The sequence below is a fragment of the Scomber scombrus genome, chromosome 6 (genome assembly GCF_963691925.1).
Source record: "Scomber scombrus chromosome 6, fScoSco1.1, whole genome shotgun sequence".
NCBI classification, from domain to species: Eukaryota; Metazoa; Chordata; class Actinopteri; order Scombriformes; family Scombridae; genus Scomber; species Scomber scombrus.
Genome location: NC_084975.1, coordinates 4,575,902 through 4,600,761, shown reverse-complemented (window position 1 = coordinate 4,600,761; position 24,860 = coordinate 4,575,902). Strand labels below are relative to the sequence as shown.

The 24,860-nt window shown below is 40.6% G+C and overlaps 1 protein-coding gene across 1 annotated transcript in view; it reads right to left on the bottom strand.

Moving 5' to 3' along the window:
• Positions 1–208: 208 nt before the first annotated feature.
• The window catches only part of asz1 (ankyrin repeat, SAM and basic leucine zipper domain containing 1), a 32,451-nt gene continuing 7,799 nt past the window's right edge, over positions 209–24,860 (bottom strand). The window contains exons 4-13 of the mRNA XM_062420794.1: positions 23,335–23,446; positions 18,140–18,251; positions 17,881–18,015; positions 17,471–17,574; positions 16,135–16,207; positions 15,426–15,482; positions 14,814–14,926; positions 10,518–10,623; positions 10,027–10,140; positions 209–385 (exon numbers count right to left, since the gene is read on the bottom strand). Of these exons, the coding sequence (XP_062276778.1) occupies positions 209–385; positions 10,027–10,140; positions 10,518–10,623; positions 14,814–14,926; positions 15,426–15,482; positions 16,135–16,207; positions 17,471–17,574; positions 17,881–18,015; positions 18,140–18,251; positions 23,335–23,446 (1,103 nt within the window). The remainder of the gene's footprint in view (positions 386–10,026; positions 10,141–10,517; positions 10,624–14,813; positions 14,927–15,425; positions 15,483–16,134; positions 16,208–17,470; positions 17,575–17,880; positions 18,016–18,139; positions 18,252–23,334; positions 23,447–24,860) is intronic.

The window sequence follows — 24,860 nt, the reverse complement described above, 5'->3', positions numbered from 1 at the left end:
CAAAAGAAACTTTAATTTTCACTTAAACTCTTAAAATATATAAAACAACTTAAAAAAATCAGGAACAACATAACTCAAAACAACACAGAGCAAAGCGGAAATAAAACTGATCCGTCTTCTCAAACACAATCCTAAAACATATCAATCTTTTTTTTTTTTTACTAATCAAACTAATCACTCATATCAACTTAAACATCATGATGATTGATCAGCAGACGCCGCTGCTGTACATCCGCAGGTAAACCTTGCCACCGGCGGCTTTGTAGAGGAGGAAGAGGACTGTGGCTCCGAACGTGCTCAGTGCAAGTCTCGCCAGGGACCGCATCCTCCCGTTGCCATGGCTACCGGGTTGAGGAAGTTTACAGCAATCTGTGGTCGCGTCCATCTGAGGGAGGAGGAGGAGGAGGAGAAGGAGGAAAGATTCACGTGGGAAACCGACACACACGAACATGAACACACACCAAACCTGTGACCCTCGTGCAGGAAGTAGAAGAGTTGCAGGTCTTTTTTTAACTTAATCCAGTCTGGATTATGGTAAATTACTGGCCAGACAGTTTCAGGCCACTTAAAGCTTGACCGGATGGGAAATATCAGCTCAGTTACTCGTGGGCAGGAATCAAACAAGAGATCCGCTTATTTTGAGGGTGAGGGCACGTCTGGTCCCATCACACCACCACAGCATGACTCGCGAACCTGAGTCACCAAAAACTTCCTGTGCCAAATCCTCACAGATTCATCAGCCGAGTGCAGAGAGACGGTTGGTGGTCATGGTCAAGTCACGGAGGAATAATGCTGTTTCGTGTACTCTGAGGGTGACACAGAGTCACACTGAATCCCTGTCATATGGGAAAGTTCGCAAATACAACATTTTACAACTCTCTTCTGGTAAATACCGACTTGGGGAACTTGCAAGTTTGGCAACGAACCCAAATTGCTAACTTCCTGAAATCTCAAAAAATCACAGACGAGGAAATGCTTAGTGAGTGTTGGGAAGCGTTATTTCCCACAGGACATGAAGGCAGCAAAAAAAGACTGGTTTAAATCTGTGTCACCATATTAATTTAACATTCCTTAACCATTACATACTGTTCTTTTTCTACAACCTAGCAGTATTGTTCTGAGTCATTTTGACCCGGTCGAAGAATCCCCTCATAAAAAGTGTCTATGCCAAATGTTGAAGCACAGATGTGTTTAGAAAGCATCAATAGTCGATCTGACTGATCAATAAAAACTTGATTAATGTTTCAGAGAGCAGAGAGAGTGTAGTTTTTAGGTTTTTACACCACTCATTGTTGGAGAAAAACAGCTCCTATCACACAATATCATGTCTTATTTTACCTAAAATATAACATAGCAATAATCTATATATATATCTATAAATGACAGGAACGTCTATCTGTCTGTCATTCTCATATCTCTCGAACCGTTCATCCGATTGATTTCAAACGTGACAGGTGTCTTGCTACGGGCACGAATAAGTGCAGTGCAAAGTTTGACGTTGTTTGGATAAGAAATGTAAAAGATATAGATAAATATATCGTTTAAAAAAAGCACACATTTTCTGTTGCCGCTCTAGCTGCTGGCCACTCCCCCTTTCACACAGCACACTGAGATAGTGTATTTTTTAGCTTTTACACCACTCATTTTAGAAGAAAAAAACATCTACTATCACACAATATCATGTCCTATTTTACCTAAGACGTGAAAATATAACATAGCAATAATGATTTAAATGTTATTTTATTGAAAGTGAAACTAACAAGAACTTTATGGAGCTGTGGGGTTTATTGTTTAACCATTAGAGCCATCAGTCTTCACTGCTACATCATAACAAGAAATCCTCATAACTACTATCTTATTAAAACTGTTAACTATTCATTTAACTAAAACACATGTCAACACATTTTCAGCACCTTTACAGAAGTAAGATATTTGAATTTTGTGCATTTTGGGCCACTTTAGGAAAATCCATCAAATCAGCTCTCAAATATCAAAACGGGTCAAATTTGAGCCAAACAGTATGTAAGGGGTTAATATCTTTATTTTAATTGTTTGCAAATGTTTTTAACTTCTCCGTAATCGTATCTGTTCACTTGTATTCATTCATTGTTTTATTTTTTCTTAAATTTACCTACCTCATTGGCTCCTGGCTGTAGCTTTGTATTTATCGTACAGAAAGTGATTTTAATCTGCTCATCTAACTTTAACTGTAGATGCTTTCTTTCTTAGCACCTTGTTAAAACCATGTTATCAGGTAGGATTCAGACAGCAACAGCAAAATTATCTTAAAGCTATCTAAAAATTTGCCATTTTGGTGCCACCTGGTGGTAGAAAGAAAAAGCCAATGAGTGTTTTTTTTCTTGTTAAATCACATAAAAATGTTGCATATAGAAGCTTTAAGACCAGAATACAGAATAATATAACATGAGTGTGATTAATGATTAAACAATAATCAAAGTCACAAATATCCCAGAGAATTGATCAGTACCTTTAACTCAATGATTACTAACACCGAGGGCTGAAATGTTCTGCATTCAAGATGATTTTTGGAATATATTGTATGACTCAAATTATCAACAACGCAACAATAGAAAGTGACCCTTAGCAAAAAGTAGTTTATTCAAGAGTACTACGAGTATACTTATTTTATACTAAAACTGAGGCAGTATATTTGAAGCTTACTTTTTATATACTATATTTTATATACTTAAGAATAGTATAGTGAAGTATACTTGGCTTATACTGAAAAGTATAAAGAAAAGTCTAAGACTAAGTACATTAATACTAAGACTTACACTTATACTTTAACCCTTCTGTTGTCCTCAAGTCAAGGAAGGAAGAAGGAAGGAAAGGAAGAAGGAAGGGAGGAAGAAGGAAAGGAAGGAGGGAGGAAGGAGGGAAGGATGGAAGAAAAGGAGGGAGGGAGAAAAAGAAGGAAGGAGGAAAGGAAAGAAAGAGGGAGGAAGGAAAGAAGGAAGGAAGTAAGGAAAGAAAGAGAGAAAGAGGGAGGAAGGACAGACGGAAGGAAGGAAGGAAGGAGGGAAGGAAAGAAGGAGGGAGGAAGGACGGAAGGAAGGAAGGAAGGAAGGAAGGAGGGAAGGAAGGGAAGAAGAAAGGAAAGAAGGAAAAGAGGAAGGAAGGAAGGGAGGAAGGAAGGATGGAAGAAAAGGAGGGAAGGAAGGAAAGAAGGAGGGAGGGAGGGAGGAAGGAAGGAAGGAGGGAAGGAAGGAAGGAAGGGAAGAAGAAAGGAAAGAAGGAAAAGAGGGAGGAAGGAAGGAAGGGAGGAAGGATGGAAGAAAAGGAGGGAAGGAAGGAAAGAAGGAGGGAGGGAGGAAGGAAGGAAGGAAGGAAGGAAGGAGGAAAGGAAAGAAGGAAGGAAGGAAGGAGGGAAGGAAAGAAGGAGGGAGGGTGGAAGAAAGGAAGGAAGGAGGGAAAGAAAGAAGGAGGGAGGGAAGGACAGAAGGAAGGAAGGAACAGTCAAAACAGACGGGGTCAATTTGACCTGGGAGGACGACATGAAGGTTAATACTAAGACTTACACTTATACTTTAATACTAAAGCTTCTATTTGTACTTTAGTTTACTTTTTACTTCTTTCTGCCACAAAGTACTAATACTTAGTATATCTTGATCAAGTCATTGACCCGTGCTTACATTTAATTTAGCAGAATAAAAATGTTTTTCACTACACACATTAGCTTTGAGGTATTAACCCCTGTTATAAACGTATATGTTCAACATCATATAGTATATAACTAGTACAATGGCAGTATATAGAAGAGGGTACTTGTGCTATACTTTAAGTATACTTCAATAAACTAAAATGTGGACTAGAAGTATAAACCTAGTACACTAGTAGTATATAGATGAGGGTACTTGTGCTATACTTTAACCCTCCTGTTGTCCTCCTGGGTCAAATTGACCCCATCTCTTTTGACTGTTCCTTCCTTCCTTCCTTCTTTCCTTAATTTTTCCTTCGTTCTTCCCCTCCTTCCCTCTTTCTTTGCTCCCTCCCTCCCTCTCTCCCTCCCTCCTTTCCTTCCTTCTTTCTCTCCTTACTTCCTTCCTCTTTTCTTTCCGCCCTCCCACCCTACTCTTTTCCTTCCTTCCTTCTTTCCTCCCTCCCTTCCTTCCTCATTCCTTCTTTCCTCCCTTACTCCTTTCCTTCCTACTCCCTAACTCCTTTCCTTCCTTCCTTCCTTCTTACGCCTTTACTTCCTTCCTCTTTTCCTTCCGCCCTCCCTCCTTACTCCTTTGCTTCCTTCCTTCCTTCCTCCTTTCCTTCCGCCCTCCCACCTTACTCTTTTCCTCCCTTCCTCATTCCTTCTTTCCTCCCTTACTCCTTTCCTTCCTACTCCCTAACTCCTTTCCTTCCTTCCTTCCTCCCTTCCTTCTTATGCCTTTACTTCCTTCCTCTTTTCCTTCCGCCCTCCCTCCTTACTCCTTTCCTTCCTTCCTCCTTTCCTTCCTCCCTCCCTCTTTAATCCTTCCCTTCCTTCATTCCTTCCTTGTTCCTTCTTTCCTCCCTTACTCCTTTCCTTCCTACTCCCTAACTCCTTTCCTTCCTCCCTTCCTTCTTACGCCTTTACTTCCTTCCGCCCACCCTCCTTACTCCTTTCCTTCCTTCATTCCTTCCTTTTTCATTCCTTCTTTCCTCCCTTACTCCTTTCCTTCCTTCATTCCTTCTTTCCTCCCTTACTCCTTTCCTTCCTTCATTCCTTCCTTCCTCCCTCCTTCTTTCCTCCCTTACTCCTTTCCTTCCTACTCCCTAACTCCTTTCCTTCCTTCCTTCCTTCCTCCCTTCCTTCTTACACCTTTACTTCCTTCCTCTTTTCCTTTTACACCTTTACTTCCTTCCTCTTTTCCTTCCGCCCTCCCTCCTTACTCCTTTCCTTCCTTCCTCCTGTCCTTCCTTGACAGGAGGAAGGACACTACAAGTACATGGTCCGTAATATACTTGCAAGCATACTTAATAAAATGAAATTCAAGTATACTACTTTTTGCTAAGGGGATGTTACAACTGAGCCACCAGCATCGCAACTTCTTCTCAAGCCAATAGCATGAATGAAAAAAAAGAAGAAAAAAAAAAAGAAATCTGTATCATCAGGTGTTCTGCGGTAACCAGCTCCATGGTTCATTTGCGCTTTGGGGAATTACAGTACGCACTGTTGCATTAAATGACACAGAGTGAGAGTCCTGCATGAGGGAAACCAGTATGTTCACAAACCTGACAGAACAGTCGCAGTCAAACATTCAACAGGAGGTCGGGGTGTTGTACATTTACATTCCAGGAAGTAGATCAGGGGTTTTTAAACTTCATCAGCCAAGTCATCACATGAAATTTTTATTTGGTTGATCGACTCTTACCCCTATGCTGCCGCAGCACTTAATGTTACAGAGGGGAGTTTAAAAAAAAGTTGCATTAATGGGTTTTTTTGGCCTCCTTGGAGCAGAGAGCTTAAATCACACACCTCGGATACAGTATATGCTCATTAATTTATTATGACTGAAGTGTTTGCAGACACCAAGCAACATTAATGGCATTAATTAATTAATGCACCTGATGGCTGTAACTCCAATAAAATTCACCTATGAGCTACATATTTCACTTTCTTCACCAGATAGTCACGTACTTTGTCTGTCTGCAGTTTAGTGCTGAGACTGAGGTGCACAGTAGGTTTTATTAGAGCTTCTTTATCTGGAAACAGCTGCCCACTGCTGCTTCCACCTTTCCTCCCTTCCTTTCCTTCCTTCCTTCCTTCCTTCTTTCCCTCCTTCCTTCCCTCCTTCCTTCCTTTCCTCCCTTCCTTCCTCCCTCCTTTTCTTCCTTCCTTCCTTCCTCCCTCCTTCCTTCCTTCTTTCCTTCCTTTCTTCCTTCCATCCTTCTTTCCTTCCTTCCTTCCATCCTTCTTTCCTTCCTTCCTTCCATCTTTCCTTCCTTCCTTCCTTGACTCGAGGACAACAGGAGGGTTAATATTAATATCCTAATTATTTTGTGACACTTCTTCAGATCTTCTCGTATCTGCTGGTTTTACTTTGTTCATAAATATAAAAAAAACATGCCTTCCTCTCTCCTCCCTTCCTTTCCTTCCTTCCATCCATCTTTCCTTTCCTCCCTTCTTTCCTTCCTTCCTCTCTCCTTTCCTTCCTTCCCTCCTTCCATGCTTCCACCTTTCCTTCCTTCCTTCCTTCCATCTTTCCTTTCCTCCCTCCCTTCCTTCCTTCCTTCTTTCCTTCCTTCCTCTCTCCTTTCCTTCCTTCCCTCCTTCCTTCCTTCCTTCCTTCCTTCCTTCCAGCGCTAGGACTGAACCATACAGGAGGTGCAAACTTGATATGATAATGCTCTGTAGTAGGGCTGGGGCGATTATGGCAAAATCACGATTAATTGACATTTAACCTCGATTACGATTATTGAATGATTATCTCCACCCTTGATGAACAATTATGTATTTTTACAGTTTCTTTATTTTGTATTTTACACTGCTGCCCTCACACAATATTTTGTGTATTTTCGCCCACAAGTATCTTTAGGGAGTGAAAATAATGATGTTTTAAGGTGTGACGCTGTGGTTAATGTCTAGTTTATTTGATTATAAACTATGTAAAAATCATGGTTTGGGTTAAAATGATTACTGAGACAAGTTTTTCAATTCCTTAAAGATATGCAACCTTTGCTGTCATGGCAACAGCGTACACCACGATTAATTGACATGAGCAAGATGAAGTCGATTAGAGTTTCTAATGTCGGTTTTGATTATTTTCGATTAATTGCCCAGCCTTACTCTGTAGGGGTCATCACCACCAGGGACGACGTTCATATTGGTCGTTTTTCATTGTTTTATTGAACCATTGTTAATATAAAACTAAGAACAGCTCGAGCTTTAAACTACATCATTTGACTCAAATCACATTCGCTGTCCATCTTCCAACTGCTTCCCTTTGCAGGTGATACGGGATAATTCAGTCACACACTACAAGACTGAAAAACAGCTTCTTCCCCAAAGCTGTAAACTAATGAACACTGATCCCGTCATCCCACTCACCCACACACACTCTCACTGGAGGACTACAAATCAAAACTCTTTCTGTGTAATAATATAAAAATAGGCCTTAAATTGTTTACATATGGCCTAATGTTACAACAAGCATTGCTGCTGTTTGCTGTGTTTCCATCTTTTTATACTGCACTTTATAGATTATCAATGTTTTATTTATGTCTTAATTGTTTTAATGGTCTTAAATGGTTCTTATGGCTCAGGGAGTGCTATTTAAATTTCGTTATATTGTTGTCTGACCCTCAAAATAATGACAATAAAGCTAAACTTAAGATCCATTATGTTAAAACTTTCACATTCATCATAACTTTATCAGTCAATCTTATTTATACAGCGCCAAATCACAACAAAAGTCATCTCAAGGCACTTTTCACATAGACACGTTCACAGGTTTAGACTTAATTGAATTTAAGAAACCTAACATTCCCCTATGAGCCAGCACTTTAACAGGAAGACCACCTCAAAACCTCAAGCAGGACCGGGCTCTAGGTGGGCGGCCATCTGCCTTGACTGTGGTAGGGGTTGAGAGAGGGGGGGGGGAGAGAGAGAGAGAAAGAGAGAGAGAGAGAGAGAGAGAGAGAGAGAGAGAGAGAGAGAGAGAGAGAGAGAGAGAGAGAGAGAGAGAGAGAGAGAGAGAGAGAGAGAGAGAGAGAGAGAGAGAGAGAGAGAGAAAGAGAGAGACAGAGAGAGAGAGGGACAGAGAGAGAGGGAGGGAGGGAGAGGGAGTGAGAGAGAGAGAGGGGGAAAGAGAGAAAGAGGGGGAGAGAGGGAGGGGGGGGGGAGGGAGAGGAGAGGGAGAGATGAGAGAGAGAGAGAGAGAGAGAGAGAGAGAGAGAGAGAGAGAGAGAGACAGAGAGAGACACAGAGAGACAGAGAGAAGAGAGATAGGCCAGACAGAGGGAGAGAGAGAGAGGGGCAGAGACAGAGAGAGAGAGAAACTGTGAGGTAGTCACTGTTACCAGACAGTAGGTGATAAAAGTCAGATAACTTAATAAACTTTCTAAAAATCGAACTGCAACTTCTACAAAGTTCCTCATATTCTTCCAACTTCACCAGGAGTCATACTTTTTTTTTTTTTAACTCAACACTAGATGGCAGTGATGAACTCTGGTTACATGTTGCTTTTAATGCCTTTCTTGTGGTTTATTGCCAGAAAATAAATTAAAGTTTGTTTTCAAAGCAGGGCCATAATCCAAGAAAGTGTGTTGGCAGCATTCATAGTGAATACAATGACATAGTTAGTGCTTCTATAGATAAAGCTGTCTGAATGTGTATATGTGTGAAGACCCTCCTCACTGGGCTGGAGAGCCAGTGGGTTCCAAATGGGCTCCGTTGGCCGTCAGATTCCTGTTTGACACAGCTGAGGACCCCCACAACTGACGCTATACACACACGCACACACACACCACACATGCACACACACACACCACACACACACACCACTCCACCTCTATCCATTGCTAACCAACCCCCTTTTTTTCTTACCCATACTCAGCCTCTACCCATCAGCCCTTTCTCTCCCCTCTTCTTAAACTCTCTCACCCTGCCAACCTGCGTCCTCTCCGCGCTTTTCCTCCTCCCCTTCCCATCAGCCCCCTCATCCCTCCGCCTCATCGTCTGTGTGCTGACAGGTCCATGTCACAGCGGTGCTGACTTATGGGCTGTGAGGATTCTGCCCTGTCAGGAAAGACTCTCTCCTCTTGGAATACAAATGCAACCACACACACACACACACACACATATATATACACACACACACACACAGGGTCAGGTGCACACATGCAAGCACCCTCGCACATACCTGTTGGAGCTCGTCAAAATTCATATGCACTTACGCTGAAAACACACACACTATGTTCTATTCATGTTGCTTTTGTAGTAACAGCCAGCAACGTAAGAAAGGAATTTGGATCGACTTGCATGAAGTATTCATGTTATTCAGCTCATCACTGATATATTAGTATCAGTTACAATTTTGACAGATGCAAATATAAATCATAGATGAATGTTTTCAACCTGCTGCTTTTATGTGTTTTCAAATGTTACATCTTATTTCAAAGCTACTTTTTAGTTATAGTTGTTGTTTTTATTCCATTCAGATTTACCGGTAAATTTCTTATATACTATAACTCATTATTGGTAATATTGTTTTTATTATTCAGCTCTAAAATATCCTGCTTTATTACATATAGCCCCCAATTTCAATTATCTTTTTCTTTCAGTTAGTTATTCAGCAAAAATGCAGTTTCGGATTCACTATACAAATAAAATTAACTTGGACTTAATTTTCTAGCTTCTCAGATGTGACAGTTTGCCTGATGTTGCCTGACATTTTTTTCTGCTTTATAGCTTTGGAAAATAAATGTATAAAATATATATATATATATATATTATAACTGACAGTGAGAACAACTAATTTTGAAGACATCACCTTGATATCTGGCCAATCTCGAAGGGAATATCTTATAATCATCTATTATGACGTTTATATACTAAACGATTAATCAAACCAACAAATTAACAGACAGTAAAGTAATATTCATAATGTATGTGATAAGATAATAGAAATAAGATAGTTGCAGCCCTCAACATTTTTTACTTAGTCATGATGAGCCTTTTCCTGCTTCATGGCAGAGCAGTTCAAATATGTCACTGTACGGAAAAATTTGGATTAAATTGTTGCTTTTCTGAAGTGTTAACGTACATCAACGTGCTGCCAGTGTATGACATTTGGCACTTGCCTTATCACACAGAGAATGAATAGGAATGAAGTAATCTTACTTTGTAACATTTAAGTAGCAGCAACCAAAAAGCAAAGGCATCACAGGTCAGATTTGTGATCTGTCCAGGCGGAGGAAGTACGAGCTCAGCAATGTGTGTGTGTGTGTGTGTGTGTGTGTGTGTGTGTGTGTGTGTGTGTGTGTGTGTGTGTGTGTGTGTGTGTGTGTGTGTGTGTGTGTGTGTGTGTTGACCTGGCATAGCAGACTGCGGAGGCAGCTGACTTCCTTCTGCAGGTCTTTAGTGTGAACCACCAGCTGGTTGCAGACACCCTGAGCTTCCTTCTTCGGATCTAGTGAGAAGACCAGCTACATGGAGGACAAGAAAGACAAAGAAGAAGAAAGACAAACATTAAGAGATCATGTGACATGAAGGGACACAGCCTTAAAACTGCACCAAAAAAAAAAGTATTTGAATGTAGTTTTTTAATAGACTATTATTAGTTATGCTTCTTTGAAGTTTAGTGCATTACCTGCTCTAAGAATCAACCCTACTTTGCATGTTGCTCCACCTGAAACAGTGTATCTACATTAACATGCTTTTATTATAAGTTTGATGACTTCCATAATTCAATATGATGATTTATATATAGTTTAATGTATGTGACTGATGAATAGTACCAAGCTAGCATGAACTGGCAGCGAACATGTCAACACCTAACTGGCAACCCCTAGACAACATATACCTGAGAGGCTTGGCGCGGAAAACGGCTGATGACATCTTGAATTGTTTCCGTTAGGTAACAGCACTGCTGCATCACACTGATCAGGAAAGTCTGCAGCTCCTCACTCCTGCAAACCACAGGAAAAAATAAGAGTAAGTAAAATAGATATGAGATTATGTTTTGCTTAGAAGAATGAGAAATTCAATCTACAACAATTTTGATACTCAAAAATTGTTTAAAGCATTTGTCGAGGAACAAATGCTGAACAGTCCAGCTTCATAAATTTGAGGATATGTTGCTTTAGTATTTGAAATGTTGGTTGATAAAACAAGCGATTTAAAGATGGCATATTGTGCTCTATAAAGCATGTTTTACTACGACATCTAAAGCAGTGACAAAGTAAACTTCAAACATCCGATCTGAGTCAGCTGTGCAAATTGCAAAACTGAAAAAAGGTGACGAGGTACACAAAAGTGATGCATTGCTCATGTGTTAAGTCATAGAAGATTCTTCAGGCATAAATGCAGTGGGAACTTAAAAAAAAAAAAAAAAAAAAGATCAATTGTGTTTAGCTTTGGAAGAAGAGAGGCCAAAGAAGATGACCATATCACAAGAAACAAGCCAAGACTAGAGGAAGATGCCCGGCAATGACAGGGTAGACAGATTGATAGTTTGGACCAAACTTTATGTTAACATTCTCCGTGCATTTCCTTGAAGATCACCTCACTAAACTTCATAGAAAACAGAGCAGGTGGCCAAGTCTTCTCCCACCTCCATCCCAAGCTAACCCATGCTGTCATCCCTCCCTGAAAACATCCACCTTAAATGATAAGTTATTTATATTCATCAACCTCTCCGTTCCCCTCTTCCCATCTCCTGGCCCTGTGGGATATTGATAGCTCTTATCTTAATGGTACATTTCCCTTGGTGAAGGGACTGGGCAGCCAGCCCTCCTCACACTCTGTCAGAGGGGCGAGTAAACAGTGTCAGTCAGCCTGTGCTGCACCCTCACCTCCCTTCTCCCTGCTGTTAGTTTATCTAAGGAGCAGAGAGTGATGATAGGCCCCCGATGGGAAGATTGTTGAAGGGATTGTAGATGGAAACAACGATGTATGTTATGTGGGAATGTTGGTGGAAGATGAATGTGTGCCACTCTTTTTTTTTTTTTTTTTTTTTACTTAATTTATCCCAGAAAAGTCAATTGGGCAGAACTTCCCCTTTTCCTGCTTTACCCTGCCTCACATTGAAAGTGTCTTGCTCATTCACTGCACACACATTTTTACCACAAATTGAGGGATTCTGACCTGCAGTATTTTAGACACCTCACTTCTTCGATGTCCTTTGAGATAGCATTAAGCCACAGGTTTAAACTCAAGACACCAAAATGACAGTTGATTGCCTGCTACTCAACAACAGACCATCAATTTCTTACCTGCTGCCTGGTGACAATACAACTTTTCCAATACTAATGAACTCTTATAACTCAAAATCCCACTTTGAAAGTATTGTTTGTTCCTGTTAACTCTCAAGAGAAACAGAGAGGAGAAGCACCCCCCCCCCCCCCCCCTGTGGCCTTGCAGGTGCAGTCCAGTGAAACCATCATACTGTCACATGTGCCTGGAGATTATATACACAATACCTCCCATGCACTAAAAACACACACTTGCACATTCATACTTCATACTTTCCATTTTCCTGTTACTAGTTTCATAATTTCTTTGTCCTTTTGTATTCTGTCTCTATGTGAACCCTGGCTGTAAAACAAATGTCCTCTTGTAGATAAAGATAACCTGTAAGTGGTCACCTGTTAAATGTATGAGACCCTCTCCACATCTACAAAGCAGGTATATAGACTTGATTAGCAAACTTCCATAACTAATCCTGAGTCCTTGTGCTGGTCAAAGAGGAGCAACGTGGATTCTGTTCACACCGAGGTTCCTTTTCAGTGAAAGCCTTTACACGGGAGGCTTAGCAGTGTGATACTCTGATAATTGGAGTATGTCCTCCAGAATGACTGATCTCCAGTCCTCTAGTCAAAGGGCCGCATTCTCCACGAGACACTGAAGAGCAGCACCGAGAACACCCGCTGACATCCGGCCTTTTTATCATCTCAGGGTGAATCTAATCACAACTGACACGCTTTATTCCAGCAAAGATTTTTTTCACCCAACTCCATGACCTCCACCAGAGAGTTGGGAAAGGCTTCCTCTGGGTCTTATAGCTGCCTCACAGAGGGCCAGTCAAGTGGACCATCAACTGTCCATAATATCACCGGTCAACGTCAGCAGTTTTCCTCCCACACAGAGAACAAACTTCCCTTTCTCTGCTTCCTCTGTTGTCTGATGGTTTGCCAGGATGTCAAAACCGAGAGTAGTATTTCATCACCTCCCCGAACTCACCTGCAGGCTCAGTCTTTACCTTTAGCTTCACCGATGGTCTCTTGGGTTTATAACCTGACTTTCTTGCCAGAAATCCAAGCAGCTTTCTCTTTAATAAAGGCTTTGGATATGGCATGCTAGATTTTGGTGCTCTGAGGTTCAATTAAAAAAAATGCAGCAGCTCCATTTTTAGCTCTTAGGGTGTGATCAGTCTCCACAGGTACAGGCCCAACCATTGGGGGCTTTTTTCATGAGCTGGCTGAGCTTGAATTGTTTTAAAGTGGTATGAATAAGTTCAACCAAGGATTTAATACAGCGACATGTACATGAGCACAAGTAAGGTAACATTTATTACTTCCGGTCCCCAAACATGACAAGACTAATTTTCTACTAATTTTCCTTTTCTTTCTTTTTTTTTAAAGAGTGAAATAGGGGTTGTGAAGGAGCTCTTCAGGAGGTCTTCCATCCCTCTCTCTATTGGACTGTCTCTGATCTGGCAAGCGAGGGCGGGTGTAACTGGCGAGCCCAGTCCTTGCTGAGGATTCATTAAGTGATGGGGTGCGGTGCGATGGCTCTGTTTGGCCCCTGCCGTTGGCTCTCTTTAGCTCATTGCAACCTCCCATCGCCTCTCACCTTACAAATCATTACAGCTCCGCTTAAACCATTAGGGCTTGGCTCAAGGCTCTGCTGTGGGGGTGGTGGGGGGGCGGGGGCGGGGATAAGGAGCTCGGACAGTGAGATGCTCATAGGGCTGATGGACGACTTCCAGTGGGGGAGGACAGACGGAGCATTACGGGGAGATGGAGGAGGGCTGGATGTGGGGGAGGGTTTAAGGTGTGTGGCTGACAAGTGTTTAAATTTCTGCTACTACAGTCAACGTTGTTTCTGACTTTGTGTTGTGAAATACTTTTTTTAAGCGACTGACAAGTTGGTCAAGACATTCTTTGTAAAGTGAAACAAACTCAAGATTTTCAAATAGCGTAAACGTTAAGGAACCTTTTTATCCCAGACACCCACCACCCACCTACGAGGATATTTCATATGTTTGGACAGAACTGTAGATAGCAAAGTTGAAGTGCATAGAATCATTTGTACTTTGTATGTCATCTAACCACGTCTGAATGATTAAAAGCAGAGCGTCACAGAGAGGAACCAGAGACCCAAACGTTGTACAAATAGGTGCAGCCTTAACCTTTAACACCTTAAATTGTGTTGCATTTGGTCGGTCATATCGGTCAGCTGATTGACCTTTCACAGATATATTTGTATCGCCATATATGTTGTCTGGTATGTGCCTATTTTATTATTTTTTAAGTTATATACCCAGCATTTTATGTTAAATCCTTTTTCTCAATTCAAGTTTAAAATATGCATTTTTTTGTTTTCTCTTTTTTTATTCATAGCTAATTATAATTATTAAATTCCCAGCAGTGTTTAGTGTTTCAGTGTACTGATAACAATAAAGTTTATTGTTAAAGTAATACATCATGCCAAGTGTTTGATAACCACATTTGATTTATCGATATTAGAATATGCTCCCTAATACAGTATCAGTACCGGCCCCTTAAATCTAGCATCTGGCCTTAATGCAAAGTAATGGTAGTAGTTATATGAGGAATGAAATAAAGAGGAAAAGGTTCAAATTCTGACAACTTTCTCACGTTCCCACACAAATAAATCAATGTGTAAATGGGTGTAGTTGTCAAATTATTGGTTTTGGATAGTTGCAAAATTTCTTGGATGCAGCCCCTCCAATTCCAACACTGGAGATGTTTTAACACACAGTTTGACAATCCATCAAACATTTCATCTAAAGCATATGGACACCGTGACTCACTATTTTTCCTTGAATTCTCTTTGTGGACCTTCATTTTGGATCCCTTTCCGCTGTCTACACAGATGTTACTTGCCTGGGCTTTAAGATTTGTGTTCCCCCTACCCAATTTCTGATGCTTCCAATTGGCTGATTGTAGTCAGGTCCACTTTGTCCAGGTGCATCTGCTGCACAGCACTCAGCACCTTCTGCTGGTCCACTGGGTCTGTGATACCAATCTGACAGATAGAAAAACATTAGTTACCGTTATGTTGACCCAAATCTGTTGCCTTAATGTTATATGCTCAGAAAAATGGGATATATTCTTAAGTTGCTTTCTCAAAAGATTATCTGAGGCTTTATTATGCTTCCATTGAGTTTTAGGTGATCACTGCACCATTACATCAAAGTGTCATTTTATACAAGTGACACTATACAACATAAAATATGTTCAGTGTCTTGAATTTAACCCAAAGTTGTCAGTTACTCTAAACGCAACATGCCTTTATAATGATGACCCAAATGTGAGCCACATGTACTGAATACGCTACACTTACTTTCATCTATTTGCCCTATTATGACACATTAGACGTCTATCAATCCTAAAAAATTATTTTACACTTTATTTCCAAGACAGAAAAATGTATCAGTTTAATCTATTTTCTCTCTTTCTCTCTACTGAAACAGAGGCCGTGTGCAAAAAAGGCTGACACACAGATGTTAAAGTTAATCCTCTACCTTCTCCAGATCCTCCTTCTCCATGGTCAACAGGTAGTTCCAGGTGATGTCATTTTCCTGTGCATGTGTGTGTGTGTGTGTGTGTGTGTGTGTGTGTGTGTGTGTGTGTGTGTGTGTGTGTGTGTGTGTGTGTGTGTGTGTGTGTGTGTGTGTGTGTGTGTGTGTGTGTGTGTTTTTGTGTGTGAAAAACCAGGTCAGAAAGAGAAAAACATCACTCAGCATTTACCGAATCAAAACTTCAACAGCTGCTTCTGACCCCACCGCCTAAGAACAGATGTACCTGCATGAGGCTCTACCACACAGAGACAACGATCTACCTGCACCTGTCAAACCGCATCTGCATATATCAGATCGGCTCTAAAACTTGAGCTGACCCTCGGTTTAATTCGGGCTAAGTCGATCCAGCAACACTACATCCATTATGAAGTATCAAGTAAAATATGTAAACTGTACATCATGACATGCTTCCAAGCGTGAAAATGTCATTCTTCGAATAATGCAGCTGTGCTCAACACATTTGGGATCATTATATGTCAGCCATAGATCTAATACTGCATTTTATTGTGTGTAACAGCAAGCTATCTCTTCTCACTATCTTGCCATCAGGGAGATAAGAGAGCAGGAAATAACGGCTGGCACTGTACATACAAAAATATACTTATTTGAGAAAGAAATACAGTGAAATCTTATTCAAAACATGCATACTTACACTCATGATGTCAGCAAGGTAGCTGAGATCGAGGCCGTGCAGGAGGAGCTCCAGGTCATCCAGTTTGGTTGCACTGAGGAGGGCAGAGAGTTCACCTCCGTGACTTAAAACTATTAACTATTAACTGATTTTATAGCATCAGCTGTGTATTAATTTAGATTTTTTTTATATAGTGCATCATGTTGTGAAAGAAGGGCTGTATCTGACCCTACTGAAGTGTCCTTAAGCAATCAACTGCATCCCTTTCAGCTCCAATTTTCCTTAATTTAACCTTTGACCTCCTTGCAGAAGGGGATTGGTAAAAGGAGAGACATCTCTTTCTCCTTCGGGGATTAAGCGGGTGTAACTCAAGTGTCATTGAGTTCAGACACATCACAGTAACCGCAGTCTACACAGAGCTTCAGCTTGATCGTTAACATGACAAAAATTTATGAATGAGCCTCTCTTCTCACACATTGAAAATATGTGAAATGCTTAACTGGGGTTTTAATGTCTTTGTAGCAGACATGTGAGAAACACAGCTATAATGTTTACAGGCTTACAGGCTGTGATTTCTGCTGCCAGACATGCTACAAAAAAATGTTTTTTGGCTGATCATGATTGTCCAGCTGTGCCTGAATGGACTAAACAATCACGCAAGAGGTTTATTATTGTTTATGTCTGGTTGAACAACGGTTCAACAACACCTGCTGCACATGCACCAGTTCACAGAAAATCCAACAGGGGGCGACACGCACACAAGTAGCAGTGACTGGTCTTACTTCAGAGGCAACAGAGGACTAGATTATTATGTTCTGTTCCCAAAAACTCTCAGTATAATCTTTACTAATAATGCTCCTGCTAGTTATTTATCCCTCTGTATACAAGACAGCAGCATTATCCAAGTTTCGGATTGTCTATTTTAGTGCGGATATGTTGTCGAAGCTTTCATATGCAGCAACCGTCTGTTAAATCCTCCACATTACCGGTGTCAAATCTTCACTTCCATCCATTGTTATCAAATAAATAGTTCAGTATCATATTTATATTGTTCCAAAAACATGAAAAGGTAGGGCATCTCAAATTGCCTAGTCAAAGAGGACAAAATATCGACAAATATTAATACTTTGTCCTCCTTTAACCTCCTTTTCCCATTCATCATATTTATATTATAAGTTAAGTTTAAGTGCATATGGTGCAGGGGCATCTTCATCTGATCAGAAACCTAAAACCCTGATTGCCATTGAAGTACTCTAGCTATAATATTACATGTACAAACACATAACTCAGATACTGCAAAAAAAAATCTGATTAATGCATTATGTCAAACCTGCCCCGAGCCCTCAGGCCGTTTTACCTTTCCTTGGAAGGTGGAGGTTCAGAGTTAGTTTTCAATAACTTTGGAAGGGTTTTCTCCGCTGAGCTGGAAATGTGGGATGAAGAGGCCATGATCCTGGATATCTACAGTTAGACAGACACAGCGTCAGGATACTACATGATAACCACAGACAATACACAATTTAGCTTTTACTTTTTTAATGCATATACTTTGTAAAATACCTTTCTTTCTCCCCCGAACAGCAGAACACAAAGATTGTTCTGTAAGATTCATGTGACGTAAAAACTACTTTAAATGACCAATTTTTTTTTTTTTTTACTCACATAAGACTAAGTGCACATTTTTTAAAGATATGTTTAATGCTGTTCATTTCCTTTTTATTGTATTTCTGAAAAAATATGTGCTATACCTTTTCTGTGGATGTGTACCTGTTTATTTTTTAATGTCAAAGCCAGGTCAGCTGGGCTCTTGCCATCGTTTAACGTTATCGTTTTGTCCGCTCCCAGCTCGAGAAGCTTCAGCACTGCCTCCTCTCTGTTATACTGCACTGCCATAGCCAAAGCCTGACAGGAAATATGAATACAAATGATTACATAAAATGATCGAAATTAAATATATCCAACATATTCTACATTGTGCAGATTCCCGATGAAGGAAACCTGCTATAAACCAAACACTGTGACGCACCGTGTATCCATTACAGTCCTGGATGTTGATGTCTGTGCCGTGGGACGCCAGCAGGTTGATGACCTTACTGTAACCGTTCCTGGCTGCCAGCATCAGGCAGCTTATTTGAGACCTGAGAAGGAAAACAAGACAAGGCAGGATAGAAGAGGTGAGGATAGAAAAAACCAAACAATAACAAAAAGAGAAGTATTTATAGGAATACAAAAGATGGTATTTAGAAAAAGGAAAAATGAGGACCGGAGTGAAAAGTAGAGGGATGAGTAGTAGAAAGGGTACAAGCATATGAAAGAAGAGTTTTTTTTTTAAAAACAGAAGAGGACAAGAAGATTTTAAATAAAGTATAACAATAAGAAGATTCATTGGTGATGGTAAAAGTTAAGAGGTGGTGAAAGATAAGAGATGAGGACAGTGGAGGAGTCGATGAAGCTACAGATTAACCACCAGGGGGCAGCAGACACCTTATGATAGACTTATTACATACACTGATTCAGCACATTCACTGTTTCAACTGGGACTATCCACACTTTATTTTGGCTGAAACTTGTACTTACATATGTGGATCTATGGATTTTCCTTTTGAAGTGATACTCCCCTTAAAATCTTTTCTGTGCTGAACACTCATTCAGTCTTTGAGCTCTGTGATAAAGTGTGAGTTAATGTACTGCAGTGATTACAGGTGACAAACACACACAGTTGTTCAGTGTGTCCTTCAACAGCCAACAAATGATAAATAAACGATCTGATTTTAACAACTTTGACATTTCCTGCTGATAGCTGTCCCTCTGTTGCCTCCACATGTTTACTTCTATCTGAGCAAGCGCTGAATATAAATAACCTCTGCTACAGTACTTCTGTATCTTATTAATTCTGACTCAAACAAATCGGGTGAGAAAAAATATGTCAATGCAGAGGGATGGGAAAGTCCAGGAGTAATTCATCACTTTACCTAATGTGTACATGTGTTTGAGAGCAACACACAGAGAGGAGATTTAAAAAGGAACAATTCATAATCTAAATGTAAACAAATGGATAACCCGACAAAACAACACTGATGGGAATATATCACTGCTCTCTAATTTAGTGACAGCTCATTTAATAAATGGGCAAATCACTTCCTGGTTATGTTATGTTTCTGAGGCAGTAAAAGGTTTGTTTGCATTCATACTGTGAATTTAAACAGAGAAAACTTCCCTACATTTTTACATTACGATATACTGAGGATAAAATGTTGATTCATGTCACGTGGAGGGCTGGAGCCAAGCCAAGTTGACGTTGGACGAGAGGTACCTTGGACAGTTCGCCAGTGCATCACAGAGCTAACAGTAGACAAACAACCATTCACACCTAAAGCAATTTAGAGTGACCAATCAATCTAACCTGCATGTTTTTGTTTTGTGGTAGGAAGCCAGAGAACCCAAAGAGAACCAAAGAGAACCCATGCAGGCACGGGAATAACACGCAAACCCCACGCAGAAGGGCTCCAGCCAGCTGGCAGGTTTGAACCCTAACCCGCACATTTCTAAACCACTAACACCACTGTGCCACCATTTAAATTACATATTTGAAATGATGGATTCAAATGTTTAGAGTGCAATAATAAATGATTGGGTCTTTAACACAATAATATGAGGTTGTTGTTCATTAAGGATTTTGATTTGCATGTGAGACAATATGCAAATCAAAACCAAAAAAAAAGAGAATTTCATAATTGCTATTTGGGGCGTATCTTACTTATATATTTTAAACGTCTTGCACATCCTCTATCAGACTCTATCAATACTTAATCAGAGTATTTGTAATACTATGCTGCAACACTGAAATCATGATATGGTATTCTTGGTTGTTGCATTTAACTTAACCAAAATGGAATGTCATAGGAATTTAATACATATTGTAAAAAACATGTAAACATACTGATGCAAAACCCCACCAGAGACATTAAATAGCTACCTTAGTATTTGACTGACATATCAGAATATATTGTCATGGCTCCCAAACATAAATACCGTAGAGAGTAGTTCCTTTTTTTGCTTTGTCATTCTGAATTGAGATGTTCTGTTGTAGTCTGTACAAATATGTCCAGGATAGAGGTGATGTTTGTCAAATAGACATAAAAGCTGTATGTTTTATGTGACTTGAGACAAATGAGCTAGTTCGCTGCAGAGCAATGACAAGTATGATGATTCACGCACACTCGCATTCCTCGACACCCGGCCACTTCCTCTTTGACCCAAGGGGACAGGACAGGTAGCGTCATTCATTTCTGCTTTCATGTCATGTGCCGCTTTATTTTCCCAAGGATGGTTTAGCTGGGAGACGAGGACCGAGGTCACTCACAATCTATTGCAGTGTGTTTCATGTGTGTGTGTGTGTTTGTCCTTCAGACTGTGAGTTTTGGCCGGTTTCCAAACAGCCAACTGATCGATATAGAGACAATTCAGAGTAAACTTGGCGCCTGGTGTCAGGACAGCATGAAGAATGACTTCCACAAATATCTGACTCGCTGTACCAAGACAAGCACAGTATGTCTCCAAATGGCTTCCACAAACAACCCTAAACAAGTCAGTGACTACAGTACCAGCCAAACCTTTGGTACGCACTTTCTCTTACTGTATATTTATATGAAAGCTTGAAAAGATGATATCTTGTCTGACAAAATGGTAATCATGGGAAAAGTAAGCAGAGACGTCATTAGTCAGTGGCTGGCTTCATGCTGGTGACGATCACATTTTTATCTTGTCCAACTTGCACAATCAATAAATTACCTACACAAGTGTTACCTCATTGGCTAAAGCAATCTATTAGAAGTTTAAGTCAAGTCCTTTAGGGCAAGCCCAAATCAAATCACATGTTTCATAAGCAAATTGCAAGTCAAAATATATGTCTTTCAGATGTGTAAATCCTGAGAAGTCAAATAAGTCAGCATTGGCAGCTGTGTGGCAATGCTAAGTCTGTTACTGTTATTTATGTTATATTATTGTAGTGTTTAGGATTTGGCTATTTCAAGACCTGAGATTTACAAGTGTTTTGCTTTCAAGTCCCTGGTCAGGCTTTAAGGGACTCTAAGGCTCATTGAAGTCAAGTCCAAGTCTCATGTCTACAGCTGTGTGTGTGTCTCTATCTATAAAGGTTCTCACGCAGTCTTTTAATTAATTTTTAGGTTGGAGGCAATGAGTATTGAGACCATCATTACCAAATGATTGGGCCTTTTCACAAATTTGTATGAGTCCAAAGCACATGGATATCAAAGTCTCTGCAGACCTGACTGGAGGAGAGAAGAGTGTTATCACAGGTCACACAGGCTTGCAGAGGAGTAAATATGCGAACCGCCGACCCCAAAATCTCAACAATGCATTATGCAAACCTGTACCCTCAAGTAAGCACATTGGTTGATCCAACTGCTGTCAAGAAGAAAGTTTGAAGCTGTGAACAAACAAAAGCAAAAACATTGCACAAGTGTAAAAGAAACAGCCACACAAACATCTCTGAATGAACCCTGTGCACATTCGGATTGCACGTGCCTGTGTTAACGCAACGACGATCAACACAGATCGGTATGGTGAAGATCAAAACAAAAAACAAAAAACCAACACATGGAGGCAATGGACCCCACATCGAGCTCTTCCAGGACTTTGAGAGATGACAGAGAACACTTGTTTACACTAAAACGGAGGGACTTGCAGCTGGTGTTAATCATTGGTTTGATATTCAGACGTAAGAGTTGAGAGGAGGAGGCGGTGGAGGAGGTGGTTTTATCCTCTGCCCCCACATGAACCTCATATTCTTCCCTGCACTGGATGTTGTGGGCAGTTGACCCCTCCCCTCCTCCTCTTCCTCACCACCTCTCCCCCCGTTCTCCATCCTTCTGTGTCTTGTTACCGTCTTTCAAATATTTTGTCTGGGAAGGAACCGATCAATTTCCTAATGCCGTAGCATGTCCATGTGTGTCACCAGGGGGTTTCAGGTGTTGTGTGTCGAACAAGTAATGGCATGCTGGCAGAGGTAGAGGGGAGGGGGGGCGAGGGGGGGGTTAGGGAAAGCTAAAAGAGAAAGCCACTGGGGGCTGCATCCTTGCTTTGACACAGCAAACAGTCATAGATGATAGCAGTAAAAGTGCTGCAAGAATGACCTTTTTTCATTCTTTTCCACAGATTGAACTTTTCCAAAACCTCACTGGGCACCTGTACAAATTTATATTAATATTCAGAATACAAACTTCTTGCCACTTCAATATGTTTGAATTCACATATTGTTACATTACATATGAATTATGCAATTCACACACAGGTTTCTTGAGGTTTTTTGGACAGTCACTCTCCCATCTCACTGAAAATATACACTTCCATTTTTATAAATGTATTAAGCCTGAATGTAATTGTGATTGATGCCTAAAGATTTCTCCTATTTTCCATTACCATTAAATGATGGCTGGACGTTGTTGCTGTACATTTAACTCATATTTGTAGACAAGACTGCTTAAAAGCAAAATGCAACATTATTAAAAACTGCTTTTGTAAACTACATGAATATCAAGAAAATTATCAGGAGTGAGGAAAGATAATGCACATTTTTACATATCGTACCCATAACTGATGATAGCCAATCGCACCACAGCAAGAGCTTGTATGGTTCTGACAAATAGCTGATTGAAAGTTACATCTACAGTAGATATCTGGATTTTAATCATTCTATTTCATTTTTTATTTGAGTTTTTTGTCAATTATGTTAAAAGCAGGTTATGTGTAACCTGGATGTTCAAAAATGTTCCCATTTCAACAAAAACTCGCCCAGTTCTGACCTACCACAGATGCCTTGAACACTTCTGACCTACAAATTACCAAAAGCATGCTTTCTGGGTTGCCTCCAAGCTTGTAAAAAACCTCTCGCCCACCCGTTACACTCAGTGTTTGTTTGTCTGTCTGTCTGATACCAGTCTGTACATGCACATGCCATAACAGGACATTCCAAACAAAACACACAAATATACACACTGTATGGAGGGACTGTGGTGCATAATGCTACCACATGGCAGCTAAACAAAACAAGAACCATCAAAGGAAATTTGATCTAGCACCTCTGTTTTTTACTCCCCTGTTCAAGTCGAGTCTAGTGTGGTTTTTATTTGGCCTACATCATTAGGGGTGTGATAGTGCGTACTACACTCAAACATTTTGACCTGAAATACCCCTCCTCACCTGTCCAGCATGTTTGGATCAGCGTTTCTGGAAAGCAGGAGCTCCACACAGCGAGCAATTTTGTCTTCACCAGCAGACGCTGTGCAGCTGGCCATGAGCACCGTCCAATGATCTGTGGATAAAAAAAACAATAGTGTAGATTTTAAACATTTTAATATTATATAAAAAGCACTACTTTACTCAAAAAGATATATACAATTCGTTATGAGCCTTTTGAAAACTCGTCCTAGTTGACCGACATACTGGCGCCTGAAATGTCTCTCTCGTGTTCCTGTTTGTACTTTTAGATGTCAGCCTTATTTTACCGATTCCTGATCGCTTTCAGCTGGATCTGAGCCGTGTTAAGTTACTGCCGATGAAGCATTGCGTGCTGCTTCATATCAAAACCTTTCCACTGACAAACTCACCAAAGACTTTTATTGCGAAGAACTTGTAGGAAATGAAATGTGTTTATCACTGAGTTAGCAGAGCTTTCTTAGCAGTGCTACTCTTCAATAAAAACATGTCAACGCAACAAGATGTGCAGATATTTGGAACAATTTGTTCAGCGGATCGGTTAAAAATACAGCAGAGAGAAACAGTTCAAGAAGAAACGGTCACAGTGAGATATTTGATGAAGAGCTGCAGACTGATTTGAATGTGAACAGTATTCAACTCTAGCAAAAGAACTAGGTTGAAGTTTTTTCTTATAGTGAGAGTGACTCTGAGGATTGAAAGGAGTTTGGTAACTCGTTCCACCATCAAAGAAGACGAGTCTGTCTAGCGACTTAGGGCCCTTGTTGTCTTGTTAGTACATGGCACCTTTCATTGGCACAGTGGGAGGGGGCATAACCAGGCAAGCAGGAGCCTTTTTGATTGCTGTTTTGTAAGCGTGTCAAGGTTCTGAATTTGATACTGGCACTAAGCCAGTGGAGGGATATACACAGCAGCGCCATGACATATTTTGGGTTGGTTGTAGAGGAGACGTGGGGCTTCGTTCTGGATCATCTGCAGAGGTTTGACCATGCATGTGGAGAGACCTGTCAGTAAGGAGTTTAAGTTACAAGAGCCTGTACCACGAGTTGTGCTGCATGCTCAAATGATAGGGTCTAATCTTCTAAATGTTGTACAAGACAAATCGACATTACCAAGCAATCGAGGCCCCGTGAACCTTAAAGGTAGGTTGGTCATCGATCAAGTTTCAGGCAGACTTTGTAGGCATGAGTTGGGCTGATCCAAGCTGGTTGTTGATCTGTTGTTATATAGAGGGACTGGCTGGGATGACGAGGAGCTCAGGCTTAGAGAGGTTAAGCTGAAGGTGGTGTCACTTCATCCATGCTGAGATATTGGCAAAGCATGACACGATCTGTATAGAGACTATGAAGTCTTCCATTGGGAATGATAGGAGGAGTTGGGTATCGTCAGCATGGCAGTGGTATGAGAAACAGAGGGAGCAGATGATTGCAGTGAGGTGGTGTATATTGAGAACAGAAGGGGACCGAGCACTGACCCTTGAGGAATCCCGTAGGGTAAGCCATTTAGTTTAG